The following is a 14,443-nucleotide window of genomic DNA, read 5'->3' as shown; positions in this document are numbered from 1 at the left end:
CCAACACTCCCAGCACAGCCAGGGCACCGCCAGAGCTTTATTTATGGGGCAAAGGGGAAGGAGACAGAAGCCAATTACTCCAGTGATTACCTAATTACTCCCAGCCCACCCCGTCTCCACTCTGGAACAGCTGCAGCTGAAGCTCCCACCAGTAGCTTGTCCTGTCACATCTTATAGAAAGCTCTTTGTCCTCCCACCCAGGGCCAAAAGTTCCTAAAATGTTGGTTTAAAAAGCTCAGAGCAATCCCTGCTCCCAGAAAACTCCTGGACATGGGGTTGCTGAGGAGCTGGAGAAGCCCAAGTGGGAGCTGATGGGAGGGCTGGGGCCAACCTGTCTGCTCCCACCCGACCTGCTGCCCATCCCAGGGTCCTTCCCACCTGGTCTGCCCTTGGGAAGTGTGTCCTGCCTGGTCTGGTCCATCCCACACAACCAGGAGCATGTTCTGGAGCCCATGGTGGTGTCCTGGGCCAGAACCAGGACACTCCCAGCTGGAATGTTCCCCTTTCCCAGACTATTCTGAGCTGGAAGGACCCCCAAGGACCATCGAGTCCAACTCTTCAGTCAATGCCCCACACAGGGGATTGAACCCATGACCTTGGTGTTATCCCAACCAAGTTTTAACCAACTGAGCTCATCTCCTCTCTCTTGTTGGGAAGAGGGAAAAGCTGTGGGCAGAAACTGGGTGTCCTGGAGCTCCCCAGACCCTGGGGATGGACCTCAGAGCTGTGGCACCTCGGTCAGGTCGCTCAGGACCAATCCAGGCAGGCTCTGAGCATCTCCAGGCTCCACATCTCTGGTTGAACAGTTGACCACCCTCCCCATAAAAAAAAAAAAAATTCTTCCTTTTAAGTTCAATTTCCTGGATTTGGGTCCATTATCACCCAGTGAGGATCCACCTTGCTCGTGGTGACCAAGGAGTGGCTGCCAAAGTGCCACTTTCCCAGTTCCCAGGAAGGGGCTGTTCCTCTGAAACCCCAAACCAGGAGTCCCCAAACCCTCCAAGAGAAGATGCAAATGGACGTGGAGCAAAAACTTCGGAGACGCGACTCTTTTTCTTACGGAATTCCATCAAACACCCCCATGGATTATTTATTCTTTTTTTTTTCTTTTTATTTTGAGATCACCAAATACACAACATTCATTTTAATATGCAACACTTAATATTATATACATATTAAAAACCACATGACTGAGACACGTTCACACGGCACCAATTTCATAACGAAAAACCCCACAAGTGCTTTTTTCTTTTTTTTTTTTAATATTAAAAACAAATGTGATAAAACATATTAATATTTTTTTTTCCCAGACAATGTTTACAATAAAGAGAAAAAAAAAATCATATTTTACTAAATAACAAATATTTAACAGCAAAACTTTATACTAAATATCTATTTTGAATTATAACAAAAATAGTACTTATAATAGTTTATAAAGACAGACCAAAAAAAATGTGTATAAAATAATATTATAGCAAATTGGACTGTGCTAAGGAAAAAAAAACCAACAAAAAAAACCCCAAAAAAACAAACAATTCTGAGATTCAAAGTGCTTTATTCTGCAAACCCACTGCAGCAACTTTTTCTTTTTTTTTTTTTTCTCCTTTTTTTTTTTTAGTCAAGTTATATTAGTTAGGAATGGAAAAACAAAGCCTGACTTAACTTCTGCCTGGATTAAAGACTCACCCACACAAACATTATATATACACATGATGTAAATATGTATATAATGGATGTCTGCATCTTACATCACCGCTCTCCAATCAACCACTCACTCAAAAGCATGTTTGGTTTTCACTTTGTAATCACCTTGGAAGTTAAAAGGAACATTTCAGCCAAGCCCTCCCCTGGTTCCCCCCCAGAAGAAGCTGGACCGAGCCCTTCTGGAAAAGTCTACCCAAAGACTTTGTTTGTTGGAGCTTTAACCAGACCTTGGAGTCTTGTTGCCCGTTCCCCTTTCCAGCTTTTCCCCTTTCCCAGCCTCCTCCATCCCAAGCACAGGTCTCAGATGGAGATGGGGGATCTTGGAGAGCACCTGGTGATGGGTTTTCACCCTCCAGACCATCCACCTCTTTCTCCTGTCCCCAGGTCCTGCCAGGGTTCGTCATCCACAGAGACCATGGACACTTCCATGTGCCACTCACCTCTCCCTAAATGTTTGCCCCTGGGAGACTCCTCCCTCCCTCCTGCATTTTGTTTGGCCTTTGCCCTTTGGGATTTTGGTTGCAATCAACCTCCTTTCATCACCAGGAAAGTTTTCTCTCCATCAGGGACAAGGAAACAACCTGAAGTCTCAGCTAGTGGTGATTTACTCAAATTTTCCAGCCTGGAAAACAACCCGAGCCTCATTTTCAGGGATGTGGTGCACACAGAGGCTCCTGAGACCTTCCTTTTGGGTTGGACATCTTACCAACCAGCAGACAAGCTGTGGATGGGATTGGAATGGCATCTCCTGGAAGACTGAGGGGGTTCTTTGAGGTTCAATCAAGGTGTACACCCCGGTGTGTGTGGCCACCATCCCCTGGGATGCTCCTGGGGGTGTTGGCAGCTTGGCTGACGGCAATCTGACCTCAAGGGCTTCCCCTGGTTCCAAACCTGCCTCCCTCCTCCTTGCCCCCACCAAGGGCTGGCAAGGGCCCTCCCCAGAACTCCCTTCTCACTTCCCTCAACCTTCCAAAGAGGCACCACCTCGTCCAAAGCACAACCTGCAAAGCAACCTGGCAACCCACACCTGCCCCTTCGCCCTCCTCATTGCAACCCCTCAGACGTCTCTGGACACCTCTAGAGCTGAAAGCCAAGCTGCCCACCCAGGGGTGAGGCCTCTTCCCACCATGGTCAGGAGAGGTCTCAGCCATGGGCCTTGTGTTGTCCTTTCCACCTCAGAGGGAAGGGGTGGGATGGGATGGGATGGGATGGGATGAGATGGGATGGGATGGGATGGGATGGGATGGGGTGGGATGGGGTGGGATGGGGTGGGATGGGATGGGATGGGATGGGGTGGGATGGGATGGGATGGGATGGGATGGGATGGGATGGGATGGGATGGGATGGGATGGGGTGGGGTGGGGTGGGATGGGATGGGATGGGATGGGATGGGGTGGGGTGGGGTGGGGTGGGGTGGGGTGGGGTGGGATGGGGTGGGGTGGGGTGGGATGGGAGAGGGGTGAGGCTGGGCAGAGATGCCTCAAGACAAGAAGGGATCTCCCAGCCCGGTGCTTGGCTCTGGTCTGAACCAAACACCTGCTGAGACACTCAGGGGGCTTTTCCTTCCTTTCAGCACAACCCACACACCTCAAACTCAACCCAGATGCCTCTTGCATGCAAAAAATCAAACTGAAATAAACCCACCCAGCAAATCAAATGCAAGATGCCTCTTGGTGGCCACCGTTTTGTGCTGGGAAGCTTTGGAGCAGGGCCCTCCTTCTGGGACAGCAGTGGGATGGAATGGGCAGCTCACATGGAGCCCTCTCCTTCCTACTGAGCTCTGCCATCACCAGACACAACCCAGACATGAGGCAAACGTGTGTTGGCTTATTTGGAGAGATCACCTTTCATGCCAACACCTCCTGTGTGAGAGGAGGACCCACCCAAAGGAGCAGCTCGACTCTGCTCAGCTCCCTGGAGCTCCTGGAGCTGTGTTGGGTCACAGGTTGGTGCCTGAACCTCCAGGGAGAGCAAAGGCTCTGAGATGCCCCCAGAAGAGGTGCCTTGGCACGACTGGCAAGGGGCTGTGCCAAGGGAACGGTGCACATGGGCCGTGTAGCAGCAGCAGGAAACTCAACAAGACAAACAAAGCACATTCCCTTCTACCCAGAGCCCCAAAATGCATCTTGCAAAATGCAGCTATGCCCAAGGCCTCAGAGGGACAACTTGTCCAGCCCTGGACAAGACACCACAGGGTTTTTCGGTCCAAAATAAGAGCCCTCCCCTTCCCAACCCGCCCCGGCACCAGCGGGAGAGCGGCCGGGCACGGGCATCGCTTGCCTGCTCCTCACCAAGGAAAGCCACCAATGCCCCAGAACAACCAACACAACCAAACAAATGAATGAAAAAACCCTCAGAACCCGTCCAAAAAACACTGTTATCACCAGCTAATTTAACACTGTTAAAGTAAAGATCAGAGGTCGGCTGAGAGCCGCCGTGGGACACCAGACCCCCGATCCTCGGCCGATGCCCAGCGCCTCGCCCGCAGCCAGGCCTTGGCCAGCACTCCTCCTGGCAGCAGAAGAGTTCCATAGGTATTTATAGAGAGAGATTTATAATATTTAGATACTGTGTATGGTCAGACACCCCAGCTCGACTTGGGTCTTGCGGGTCTTCCTCCTCGCGGACGGAACGAGATGTGTGACAACACCACGGACCTTCTGGGCACCCGCGGGGAGAGCAAAGCGCTCGGGGCAGTCCCGGTCAGTCCGGAGGCTCTGCGTCCTGGAGAAGCTCCTCAGCCCTCTCTCCTCCCCTGCTGTCCATCCCTCGCCCCCACCCCACCCCTCGGGCTCCCCCCGGCCGCCCGTCCCTGGCGCCGCCGGTGTGGGCGTTACACGGTTGCCCCCAGCATGGCGTCTGTGCCCGTCAGGATCTCGTTCTGGTTGGAATCCAGTCCGAAAAACTTGACCTTGAGTCCATCGACCGGGTGGACCACGGGCACCAGAGTGATCCTGGGGAAAGTCCTGGTGGCGAGCTCGAAGCGGCTGGTGCTGGCCAGCTCGATGGCCAAGGCCTTGAGGAAGAGCTTGGCCAGGTGCTTGCCCAGACAGGTCCGTACTCCTCCTCCGAAGGGGAGGTAGTGGAACCTGCCGTCCTTGTCCTCACTCCGGCCCTGCCCGAAGCGGTCGGGGTCGAAGACATCCACGTCCTTGAAGACCGGGGCCGTGTCGTGGGTGTCCCGGATGCTGTACATCACACTCCAGCCTTTGGGGATCTGGAAACCCTGTGGAGAAGTGGGAAAGGGTGGAGGGAAAAGCAGAGAGGGTCAAGTCTATGGCAGGGAGAGAGGGAGCAGGAGGAGGAGACAAAGGGGGTTTGTTTTGGTCCAATCAATCATAGAATCATGGAATGGTTTGGGTTGGAAGGGACCTTAAAGATCATCCAGTTCCAACATCCTGCCATGTGCAGGGACACCTCCCACCAGCCCAGGGTGCTCCAAGCCCTGTCCAGCCTGGCCTGGGACATTTCCAGGATGGAGCAGCCACAGCTTGGGCATGTCTAACTACAAGAGCAGTTCCTGTGCAGACACAAGGCTTGGACAATCACCATGGGGAGCTTCCCATGGAGCCTCAGAGGGTGCTGAGGGCCACACAGAATGGAGGAAAAACCCTGAGTGTGGCTGCTGAGAGCACAACATCAACTTCTGCCATGACCCCACTGCCAATAACAACCTGCTGAGGGCTCATGTGCCCTGCAAAGGAGGCAGCACAGAAGTGTTTGGGTCAAGGGATGAAGGTGGCCAAGGCTGAAAGCTTCAGTTGTGCCAGGGCTGGTTCAGGCTGGATTGTAGGAACCTGTGCCAGGGCATCACCACCCACAGTTTTCCCTGCTTATTCCCATTTCCTTTGGGTTTATTTTTCCAGTGTATTGCAGATTTAAAGGGAAACCAGAGAGCACAGCAACAAGGGCTGGGAGAGGGGAATCCTGGGTTTCCTCCTCCCTCTATTCCAGGGACCCACGGGATGATCCACCGCTGTTTGTTTGCTTTGTGGTCACTGGCAAGAGGTTCCTACCAGGAACCCCGTGGTGCTTCACTGCCACCAGGCAGAGGGAAGCATCTTCTCCCACGTCCATGCCGTGCCCCACGTGCCAACCAGCCCTCCCAGAGCATCCCAGAGCACCCCACACCCTGCTGCCTGTCAGCACCACACGCCCAGAACGCACGTCAGGGCCTGGGCGAGGAGAAACGGGGCGGATTTATCATCCCCTGAGCACTTTAAAAGGTTTCTGACTCAAACCGCTGCATTAGGAGGATTTACAGCGACGAGCCCCGGCTCCAGATTTTGTTTTGCTGGTAGGAAATTCCAGCCGTGGCAGTGAGTAATCTCCCTGTCATCCAGCAGCCTGGAGATGCCCTTTGCAGTAAACCTTTCCCCTGTCACACCCCAGCTTGGATTTTGGCGTCAAACGCTGTCACGGGTCCTGCTTTGAAGCATCACACCCGTCTCCTCTTCAACAGCTCCAGTGCATCCCTTCCCCTGCCATGTGCCAGATCCCTGCTGGAACCACAGCAAATCCATCCCCCACCACCAGCAGGACCTCATTTATCCTCTCTGAGGTCTCATCTAAGCCAGGCTCAGGCAAGCTTTGCAACACTGTGCAAGAGGCTGGTTTGGGGAGCTCACGGTGCAGTTGCACAATGGAGGGATCACAGGATCCCAGAATATGCTGGGTTAGAAGGAACCCATGAGGATCATCAGCCCTACACAGGACCATCACCAGGAGTCACACTCTGTGACCTAGAGCATCACCCAAACACTCCTTGAGTGTTGTGTTCAGTTCTGGGCCCCAGTTCAGGAAAGATCTTGAGGGGCTGGAGCGGGGCCAGAGAAGAGCAACGAGGCTGGAGAAGGCACTGGAGGTGGCACTGAGTGTCCTCTGAAACACCTCCAGGGACAGAGAATCCACCATGTCTTGATCCAACCCCACTGGGATCACCAGCCCAGGGCACAGAGTGCCAGAGTGATCCCAGTGGGGTTGGATCAAGGGTTGGACTTGATGATCTCAGAGGTCTCTTCCAACCCAAGTGAGAAGAGAAGAGCAAGGAGGCTGGAGAAGGGAGTGGAGCACAAGTGCTGTGGGGAGAGGCTGAGGGAGCTGGGGGTGTTCAGCCTGGAGAAGAGGAGGCTCAGAGGTGACCTCAGCACTGTCTGGAAGTGCCTGAAGGGAAGTTGTGGCCAGCTGGGGGTTGGTCTCTTCTCCCAGGCACTCAGCAATAGGACAAGGGGGCATGATGGGCTCAAGCTCTGCCAGGGGAAATTGAAGCTGGAGAGCAGCAAAAACTTCTTTGCAGAGAGAGTGCTCAGGGATTGGAATGGGCTGCCCAGAGAGGGGGTGGATTCCCCATCCCTGGAGATTTTTAAGGTGAGACTGGACATGGCACTGAGTGCCATGATCTAGCAATCAAAGTGGGGTTGGACCAAGGGTTGAACTTGATGATCTCGGAGGTCTCTTCCAACCCAACTGATTCTATGATTTTATGATTCCTGGAGCTCTGGCAGCCTTGGGACCTTGCCCACTGCCCTGAGGAGCCTTTTGAGTGCCCACCACCCTCTGGGGGAAGAACCTCATTCTAATACCCAACCTCATTCTAATACCCAACCTCATTCTAATACCCAACCCCGTTCTAATACCCAACCCCGTTCTAATACCCAACCCCATTCTAATACCCAACCTCATTCTAATACCCAACCCTGTTCTAATACCCAACCTCATTCTAATACCCAACCTCATTCTAATACCCAACCTCGTTCTAATACCCAACCCCATTCTAATACCCAACCCCGTTCTAATACCCAACCCCATTCTAATACCCAACCTCATTCTAATACCCAACCCTGTTCTAATACCCAACCTCATTCTAATACCCAACCTCATTCTAATACCCAACCCCGTTCTAATACCCAACCCCGTTCTAATACCCAACCCCATTCTAATAACCAACCCCATTCTAATACCCAACCCCATTCTAATAACCAACCCCATTCTAATACCCAACCCCATTCTAATATCCAACCTCATTCTAATACCCAACCCCATTCTAATACCCAACCCCATTCTTACCCAACCTCATTCTAATACCCAACCCCATTCTAATAACCAACCCCATTCTAATACCCAACCCCATTCTAATAACCAACCCCATTCTAATACCCAACCCCATTCTAATATCCAACCTCATTCTAATACCCAACCCCATTCTAATACCCAACCCCATTCTTACCCAACCTCATTCTAATACCCAACCCCATTCTAATACCCAACCCCGTTCTAATACCCAACCCCATTCTAATACCCAACCCCGTTCTAATACCCAACCTCATTCTAATACCCAACCCCATTCTAATACCCAACCTCATTCTAATACCCAACCTAACCCTGCCTGGGCAGAACTTCCCACCTTGGGTCGCTGTTCCCCACCGAGCAGAGCCCCTTGCCCGCCCTCCCCTCCCTGCAGACTCACATCCAGCTCGAAGGTCTGCAGCACCGTGCGGTACCCGCCCGAGATGGGCGTGAAGAGCCTCAGCACCTCCTTGATGACGCAGTCCAGGTAGTGGAGGCTGCCGATGGTGTCGAGGCGCAGGGAGCCCTCGCAGATGCAGCCGTTGTGCAGGATGCCTTTGCTGCGCAGCTCCTCGCGCAGCTTCTCCAGCACGCGCGGGTGCTTGAGCAGCTGCATGATCAGCGACGTGCTGGCGCTGGCCGTGGTGGCGTAGGCGGCGAAGATCAGCTCCAGGGTGCCGTCCTGGAAGAGGAGGTGTCTTGGTTTGAGATAAGCAACTGCCAACCCCCCCAAGCACAGAGAGAAAAGCCTCCCTCCTAACACCAGGGAAAGGGAGGAAAAGAGAGGGGAAAGGAAAAAAAAAACACTTCAAACTGCATTTATACTAAATCTACATATATTTTTCACAGAAAGAAAGAGACAATTAGAAGAGAGTACAAATATACACTCACACAAGTCTGCAACAACAAGTTCCCCACCTCAACTTCATAACAAACACACAAATTCTACTGTCCTAACTACACATTACTTAAGAAGAAGCTTATTACCCAGGGAGACAAACCCAAGCAGAAAGGAGAGACCCAGAATGGCACATTTTACTTTCCTGAGGTACCCTGTGAGCCAGTGGTGGGCCTGGTCCTCTCCATCCCCCCTGGGACAGCATCGTGTGTCCTCCCAAGAGGAGGGCTGAGAAGAGACTGCCTTAACCACTCCCACACTGGTTCCTACTTCCCTGGAGATGATGCCATAATGTGGTATGGAATATAAAGTTACTGGCTAGAAGAGGTCAGCTGTTAGCTCAGCCCAGCTCAGGTCAGCTGACAGCTTTGGCCTAATCCAAACTTCAGAGCCTGAATCTAGGCCCACCTGGGTGAACCCATAACAGGAGGGAAGTGAAGGAAACTAAAAATAAACGGTGGAGGGACTGGACTTCACACAGAATCCCAGAATCCCAGACTGTTCTGAGCTGGAAGGACCCAGAAGGATCATCGAGTCCAGCTCTGTAATGGTTTTGATCCATGGCTGCCTCAGTAACTGGGTGTAACCAAGGAAGGAGACGTCACAAGTATTCCCCACGTGTTTTCCACGTAACAGAGGAGGAGTTTAGTTTTCCTTCTTCCGGGGAGCTGGGTGTGGGCAAAGCCTGGATGGTCTGTTCTGTTCTTGTGGTGTTCCTGGCCTGGGATGTGGGGGAGATCATTTCATGCTTGTTCTCCTTTAATTGCATTTGTCTCTTTCATTTATTTAAGTTTGGTTTTGTTTCTTCCTCTTTTCTGGTTAACAAGTTGTTTGGTTTTTTTTCCCTTTTTCCCTTTTCCCTTTCCCCTGGGGGTGGGGTCCTACGTGGTGTGTACACATTGATTATATGTGTTTACAAACGTCAAGAAAATATAATTTCTTTTTAATTCAGTTCAGTTTGAGTTCTTCTCTTTTCAGTTTTTTTTTTCCTTTGCTACGAGGACTCAGGGGGGAAGGAGAGGGCAGTCCAAGGTTGGTAAGAAGCTAAGCCAAACCTAAGACAAACTCTTAAGGCAATGGCCCACACAGGGGATTGAACCCATGACCTTGGCATTATTACACCCAAGTTTTAACCATCTGAGCTGATCTCAGGGTCCAATCTATGAGATCCTGTCTCAGGTCGGCCTAGGTTGTTTTTTTACCAACCCTGGACTGCCTCCTCCCTCCCCCCAGAGAAAAAACTGAAAAGGGAAAAAAAAACTGAAAAGAAAAGAACTCAAAAGAAACTGAACTGAATTCAAAAGAAATTATATTTTCTAACATTTGCAACCACATATGCAATTTGTACACACTATGTGGGAAAAAAAGGGGGAAAAGGGGAGAGGGAAAAATGGTTAACAAGAAATAAGGGGGAAACAAACCCAAAGCAAACCAAATGAATCAGACAAATACAATTAAAGACTTCAGGAAAGGAGAACAGGTATGATACAATCTCACCACGTCCCGGGCTAGAAAAACCAACAGAAACAGAACAGACTGTCCAGGCTCCTCCTGCTGCCCCCAGCCTTGCTGGAACCAGGAAGACTAAACTCCCTCCTATCTCCCCTCCTCCTCTGTTACCTGGAAAACACGTGTGGAATTCTTTGTAATATCCACGTCCTTAGTTACACCCAGTTACTGAGGGAGCCACGGATCAAACCCATCACAGATTCATAGTGAAGACCTTTTATCACACAAAGCACCTGGTTTATATGGGGTTAGGACACAGCACCACACCAGAAACTTCAGTTGGTTAAACCCCATCTCTCACAAGTCCCATGTTTATATTATTTCATCCTGGCTGTTTTCCTGCACCTGCAGAGTCCTGGGAATTTCTACTCTGTGAATTCTTGGGGATTAAACCACCTCCCTACCAGCCAGCAACAGCTGAGCTCTTTGCTGCCTCTGGCTGAGCTCAGTCTCACAGGACTTTCCATAGATCTGAATTGCTCACTTTTGATTTTACTGTAACAACAGGGAAGGGCCAGGGTAAGACCCGGGGCATGGGCATGATGCAAGAAGGAGTTTTGATTTTTGATTTTCACATTTTATAGATTTTAGGAACACAGTAGATTTAGTGTGTTAACATTTCCAGCAGCTTGGGTTTAATGTCTTTCTATCGCTCCCCCTGTCCCAGAACTGTGAGCTCCAATTCCTCGGCTGTTTAGTCTTTTTTTTCGAGGTAGAAGATTGAAGAATATCAAAATGAGACATAAATGAGTGATCCAGAAGTCAGAACACTGGAAGAACTCCAAAAGCCCAAGGAAGAAGAGGACTGATGAAGAGAGGGGTGTCACCGACCCCAGACTCAATTCCTGAGGGAGTGGCACAGGGGTGGGAAAAAGGTTGAACTGAAAATGTATAAAGTGATGATTGGATGGATCATATTATAAAAGCCATGGAAATTAGAACTTGTCCAGGTATTCCTGGGCGAGCCTGGGTGCTCACTAAAGTCACTACCCTTTTATCTCCTTCCAAAATTTGGCTTGGACTATTTCTTACAGACTTTTCAGGCATCAGGCAGGTAGGGCAGTGCCCATGGAATGGCAAGGGACAGCCACAGAGGTTGTCATGGGGCATTCTCACCCCAACAGCTCTCCAGCCTGGTCATTGAAGCATAAATGGTTTGGGTAGGAATGGACCTTAAAGATCATCTTATTCTACTCCTTGCCATGGGCAGGGACACCTCCCACCAGCCCAGGGTGCTCCAAGCCCTGTCCAACCTGGCCTGGGACACTCCCAGGGATGGGGCAGCCACAGCTTGGGCATGTCTAACTACAAGAGCAGTCCCTGTGCAGAAAGAGCTTGGACAACCACCATGGGGAGCTTCCCACAGAGCCTCAGAGGATGTTGAGGGCCACACAGACTGGAGGAAAAACCCCAGGGATGGCTGCAGACAGCACATCATGTCCACCTCTGCCATGACCCCACTTCAATAACAACCTGCTGAGGGCTCATGTGCCCTGCAAAGGAGCCACCACAGAAGTGTTTGGGGCAAGGGATGAAGGTGGCCAAGGCTGAAAGCTTCAGTTGTGCCAGGAGAGGTTCAGGTTGGATTGTAGGAACATGTACCAGGGCATTCTTTATTTTTCCCATTTCCTTTGGGTTTATTACTCCAGTGCAATGCAGATTTAAAGGGAAACCAGAGGTTGGCTATCAGGAAAAATCTTTTCACTGGAAGAGTGTCCGAGGATTAGAACAGGCTGCCCAGGGCAGTGGTGGAGTCACCCACCCCGGAAGTGTTCAGAACACAAACCATTTCATGATATGGTTTAGTGGGGATGGAGGGTTTGGTTAAAGGTTGTACATGATGACCTTGGAGGTCTTTTCCAACCTTACTGACCCCAGGATTCTATGAAATCATTTCTAGAAAGGGCTGAGGACAATCTGCAAATATAAATAAAGCAACTGGTTTGTTGGCACCATAATCCACCAGAGCAGGATTCACACTGAGATCCCCTGATTGTCTCAGGTCTGCTCCAAAAATCCCACCTTGGGGCAGCTCAGCTTTGCTCTTTGGGGATCCCTGAGCTCAGCAAGCTCAAGGTGACCACGGGGCAGATCTTTACCTTCAGCTCCTGCATGGTTAACTCCTTCCCGTGCTCTTTGCCACTCTCTATCAGGATGTCCAGGGCATCAGCGTAGTCCTTGCCCTGCGTGTTCTGCAGCTTCTCCTGGATGGCTTTTTCCAGCCCCTTCTGCAGCGTCTCACGGGCTCGGATTCCCTGTGGAGCAGGAAACCCTCAGGCCACGCCAGCCCCACCACCAGCCCCACCAGCACGCCCAGGAGCTGGAGACATGCTCGGGACAACAGGTCTAAGTAATAAAACTGCTATTGCAGACGCTCAAAGAGAAGCACAAAGATGCTCGAGTCGTCCCCTGGGCGCAGGAGTGAACCCCGAGGAGCTGAGATTACAGGCAAGAGCAATCAGCACCTACGTGCAAATGACAGGTCTGGTGTGGGAGCCCCAGCTCTGCCCCAGTTCACAGGCCCCTGCCTCACCCTGGCATGTGTGGCACTCCCTGGGAAAATCAAAGGGAACTCAATTCATCCCAAAGGATCCTCTTCCCAGGAGCGTTTCCCAGGATGTTTTATCACCTGGGCTCAGTAAAGCAATTCCTGTGCAAGTGCAGCTGCACCGGGTTAACCTTCTCCTGCAAGTGCTTGGACTCGTTCACATGGCAAAATATCACTTAAAAGAAATGCAGTGATATCACAAAAATAAATTTTAAACCTCTCGTATTTCTGTAGCCAAAATGCCCCATGAAAAAAAATACAGGTTTGTTTTTTTGTCTGTGATTCTTGGTACGTTTTCATTTTACACCATTCATCAAAAAACTAGAAGAGTTCCTGGAATTAGAAGGTCTGTTTTGCTCCAGGGACAGACAGGAGGGAATTAAAAGGGGAAGAGTCCCACAAACTACAAAAATAAAGGAAAATTACCAAGTGAGGAAAAAATGTGCCTTAAATTTGGGCAAGTCCTGATTGTGCTCTGCATCAAGGCACTCAGTGGATGGATCTTTCTTCTCCACTTAACCAGGGTTTGCAACCCAAAATGGACTCATTCCCAGAGGTCAGAGGGGGAGGAGACATCCCACCAGGAACCTGGGGAGGTGCAGATTACCCACCACCCCAATAATCCCCCACTGGGGCTGGTGGAGGACCCAGCCTGAGACTCTCACCCTCCTGTAGCCACTGAAGGGCAGGTCCACGGGCAAGGAGAAGACGTTCTCCACGAACTGCTGGTAGACCTCGAAGAGGCGTCCGAGCTCCTCGTCGGGGATGCGGAAGCCCAGCAGGACACGGATGGCCATGCGGAACGTGAGTTTCTGGGCCTCGTGGTACACGTTGATGGGCTCGGGGTTGCTGCTCCAGACCCTCAGAGTGTCTTTGATGACCAGCTGGATCTTGGGGAGGTAACTCTCCAGGGCCTCGTGGCTGAAGATTTTGGAGAAAACCTGCACAAGGGAGCAAGGAGAGGTTTTTACACCTCCCCAACACATCACTCGCTGCTTCCTCTAGGAAAAAACAGGTGTCCTGTGCTGACAAGATCTGTCATCATGCAGAACTCATCACCCAGAATCCCCAAGTCCTAAAAGAGCTGCCAGAAAGGGCCAGCGGAGAAACATCAGCTGGCAGACCCTCCATTCCCTGAAGCATCACAAAGAACGGGCAGTAAAGGAGCAAATCAGAGATGGGAAGAAATGCTTCCCTCACACCCAGCAGGACGGACAGAGCCAGCTCTCCCACAGCTCCCTGTCTCCCAGATCCCAGTTACATCCATCCCATGATTTGGGTGCTACTAATCCATCCCTCCCCTGGGATTCTGGGGTGTCTCACCCTGCTCTGTGCCTGCACAGACACGCACAGGTTTTCTCTCAGCGACAGGCATTAAACTCTCCTACCCGTCCACCACCCTTTTAATAGATGTAAAAATTAAGCCAACTAATTATTTGGAGCTCTCAGGATCCCCGTGAAATCTGGCTGAACTCAAACAGGGGCTCGAGCTGGGACGAGAGAGGTGCACGTAGGCAGAGGCTGAGCTCGTTTCCTTGAGAAACCGAGGGAAAAAAAAAAAAAACACCAAACCCTGGTGTCAGCAGACAGTATTAATTTAGTCTCTGCGAGTAAACACTGAGCAGGAATGGGCCTCCCCAGGTCCTTCCTCCAATTTGGGCCAGGGCCCGCGAGCCGCACGAGGAGCTCAGCAATGCCAGGAATGTCCCTTCCCGCAG

At 51.1% G+C, this 14,443-nt stretch overlaps 1 protein-coding gene across 1 annotated transcript in view; it reads right to left on the bottom strand.

Annotated features, from left to right (window-relative positions):
* Positions 1-1,129: 1,129 nt before the first annotated feature.
* CYP26B1 (cytochrome P450 family 26 subfamily B member 1) overlaps positions 1,130-14,443 on the bottom strand; it is a 31,350-nt gene continuing 18,036 nt past the window's right edge. The window contains exons 3-6 of the mRNA XM_071557092.1: positions 13,391-13,666; positions 12,277-12,432; positions 8,171-8,452; positions 1,130-4,930 (exon numbers count right to left, since the gene is read on the bottom strand). Coding sequence (XP_071413193.1) covers positions 4,538-4,930; positions 8,171-8,452; positions 12,277-12,432; positions 13,391-13,666 — 1,107 coding nt within the window. The 3' untranslated portion in view covers positions 1,130-4,537. The remainder of the gene's footprint in view (positions 4,931-8,170; positions 8,453-12,276; positions 12,433-13,390; positions 13,667-14,443) is intronic.

This window comes from Pithys albifrons, chromosome 5 (genome assembly GCF_047495875.1).
Source record: "Pithys albifrons albifrons isolate INPA30051 chromosome 5, PitAlb_v1, whole genome shotgun sequence".
NCBI lineage: Eukaryota > Metazoa > Chordata > Aves > Passeriformes > Thamnophilidae > Pithys > Pithys albifrons.
This window is presented reverse-complemented; position numbering and strand designations above follow the sequence as displayed.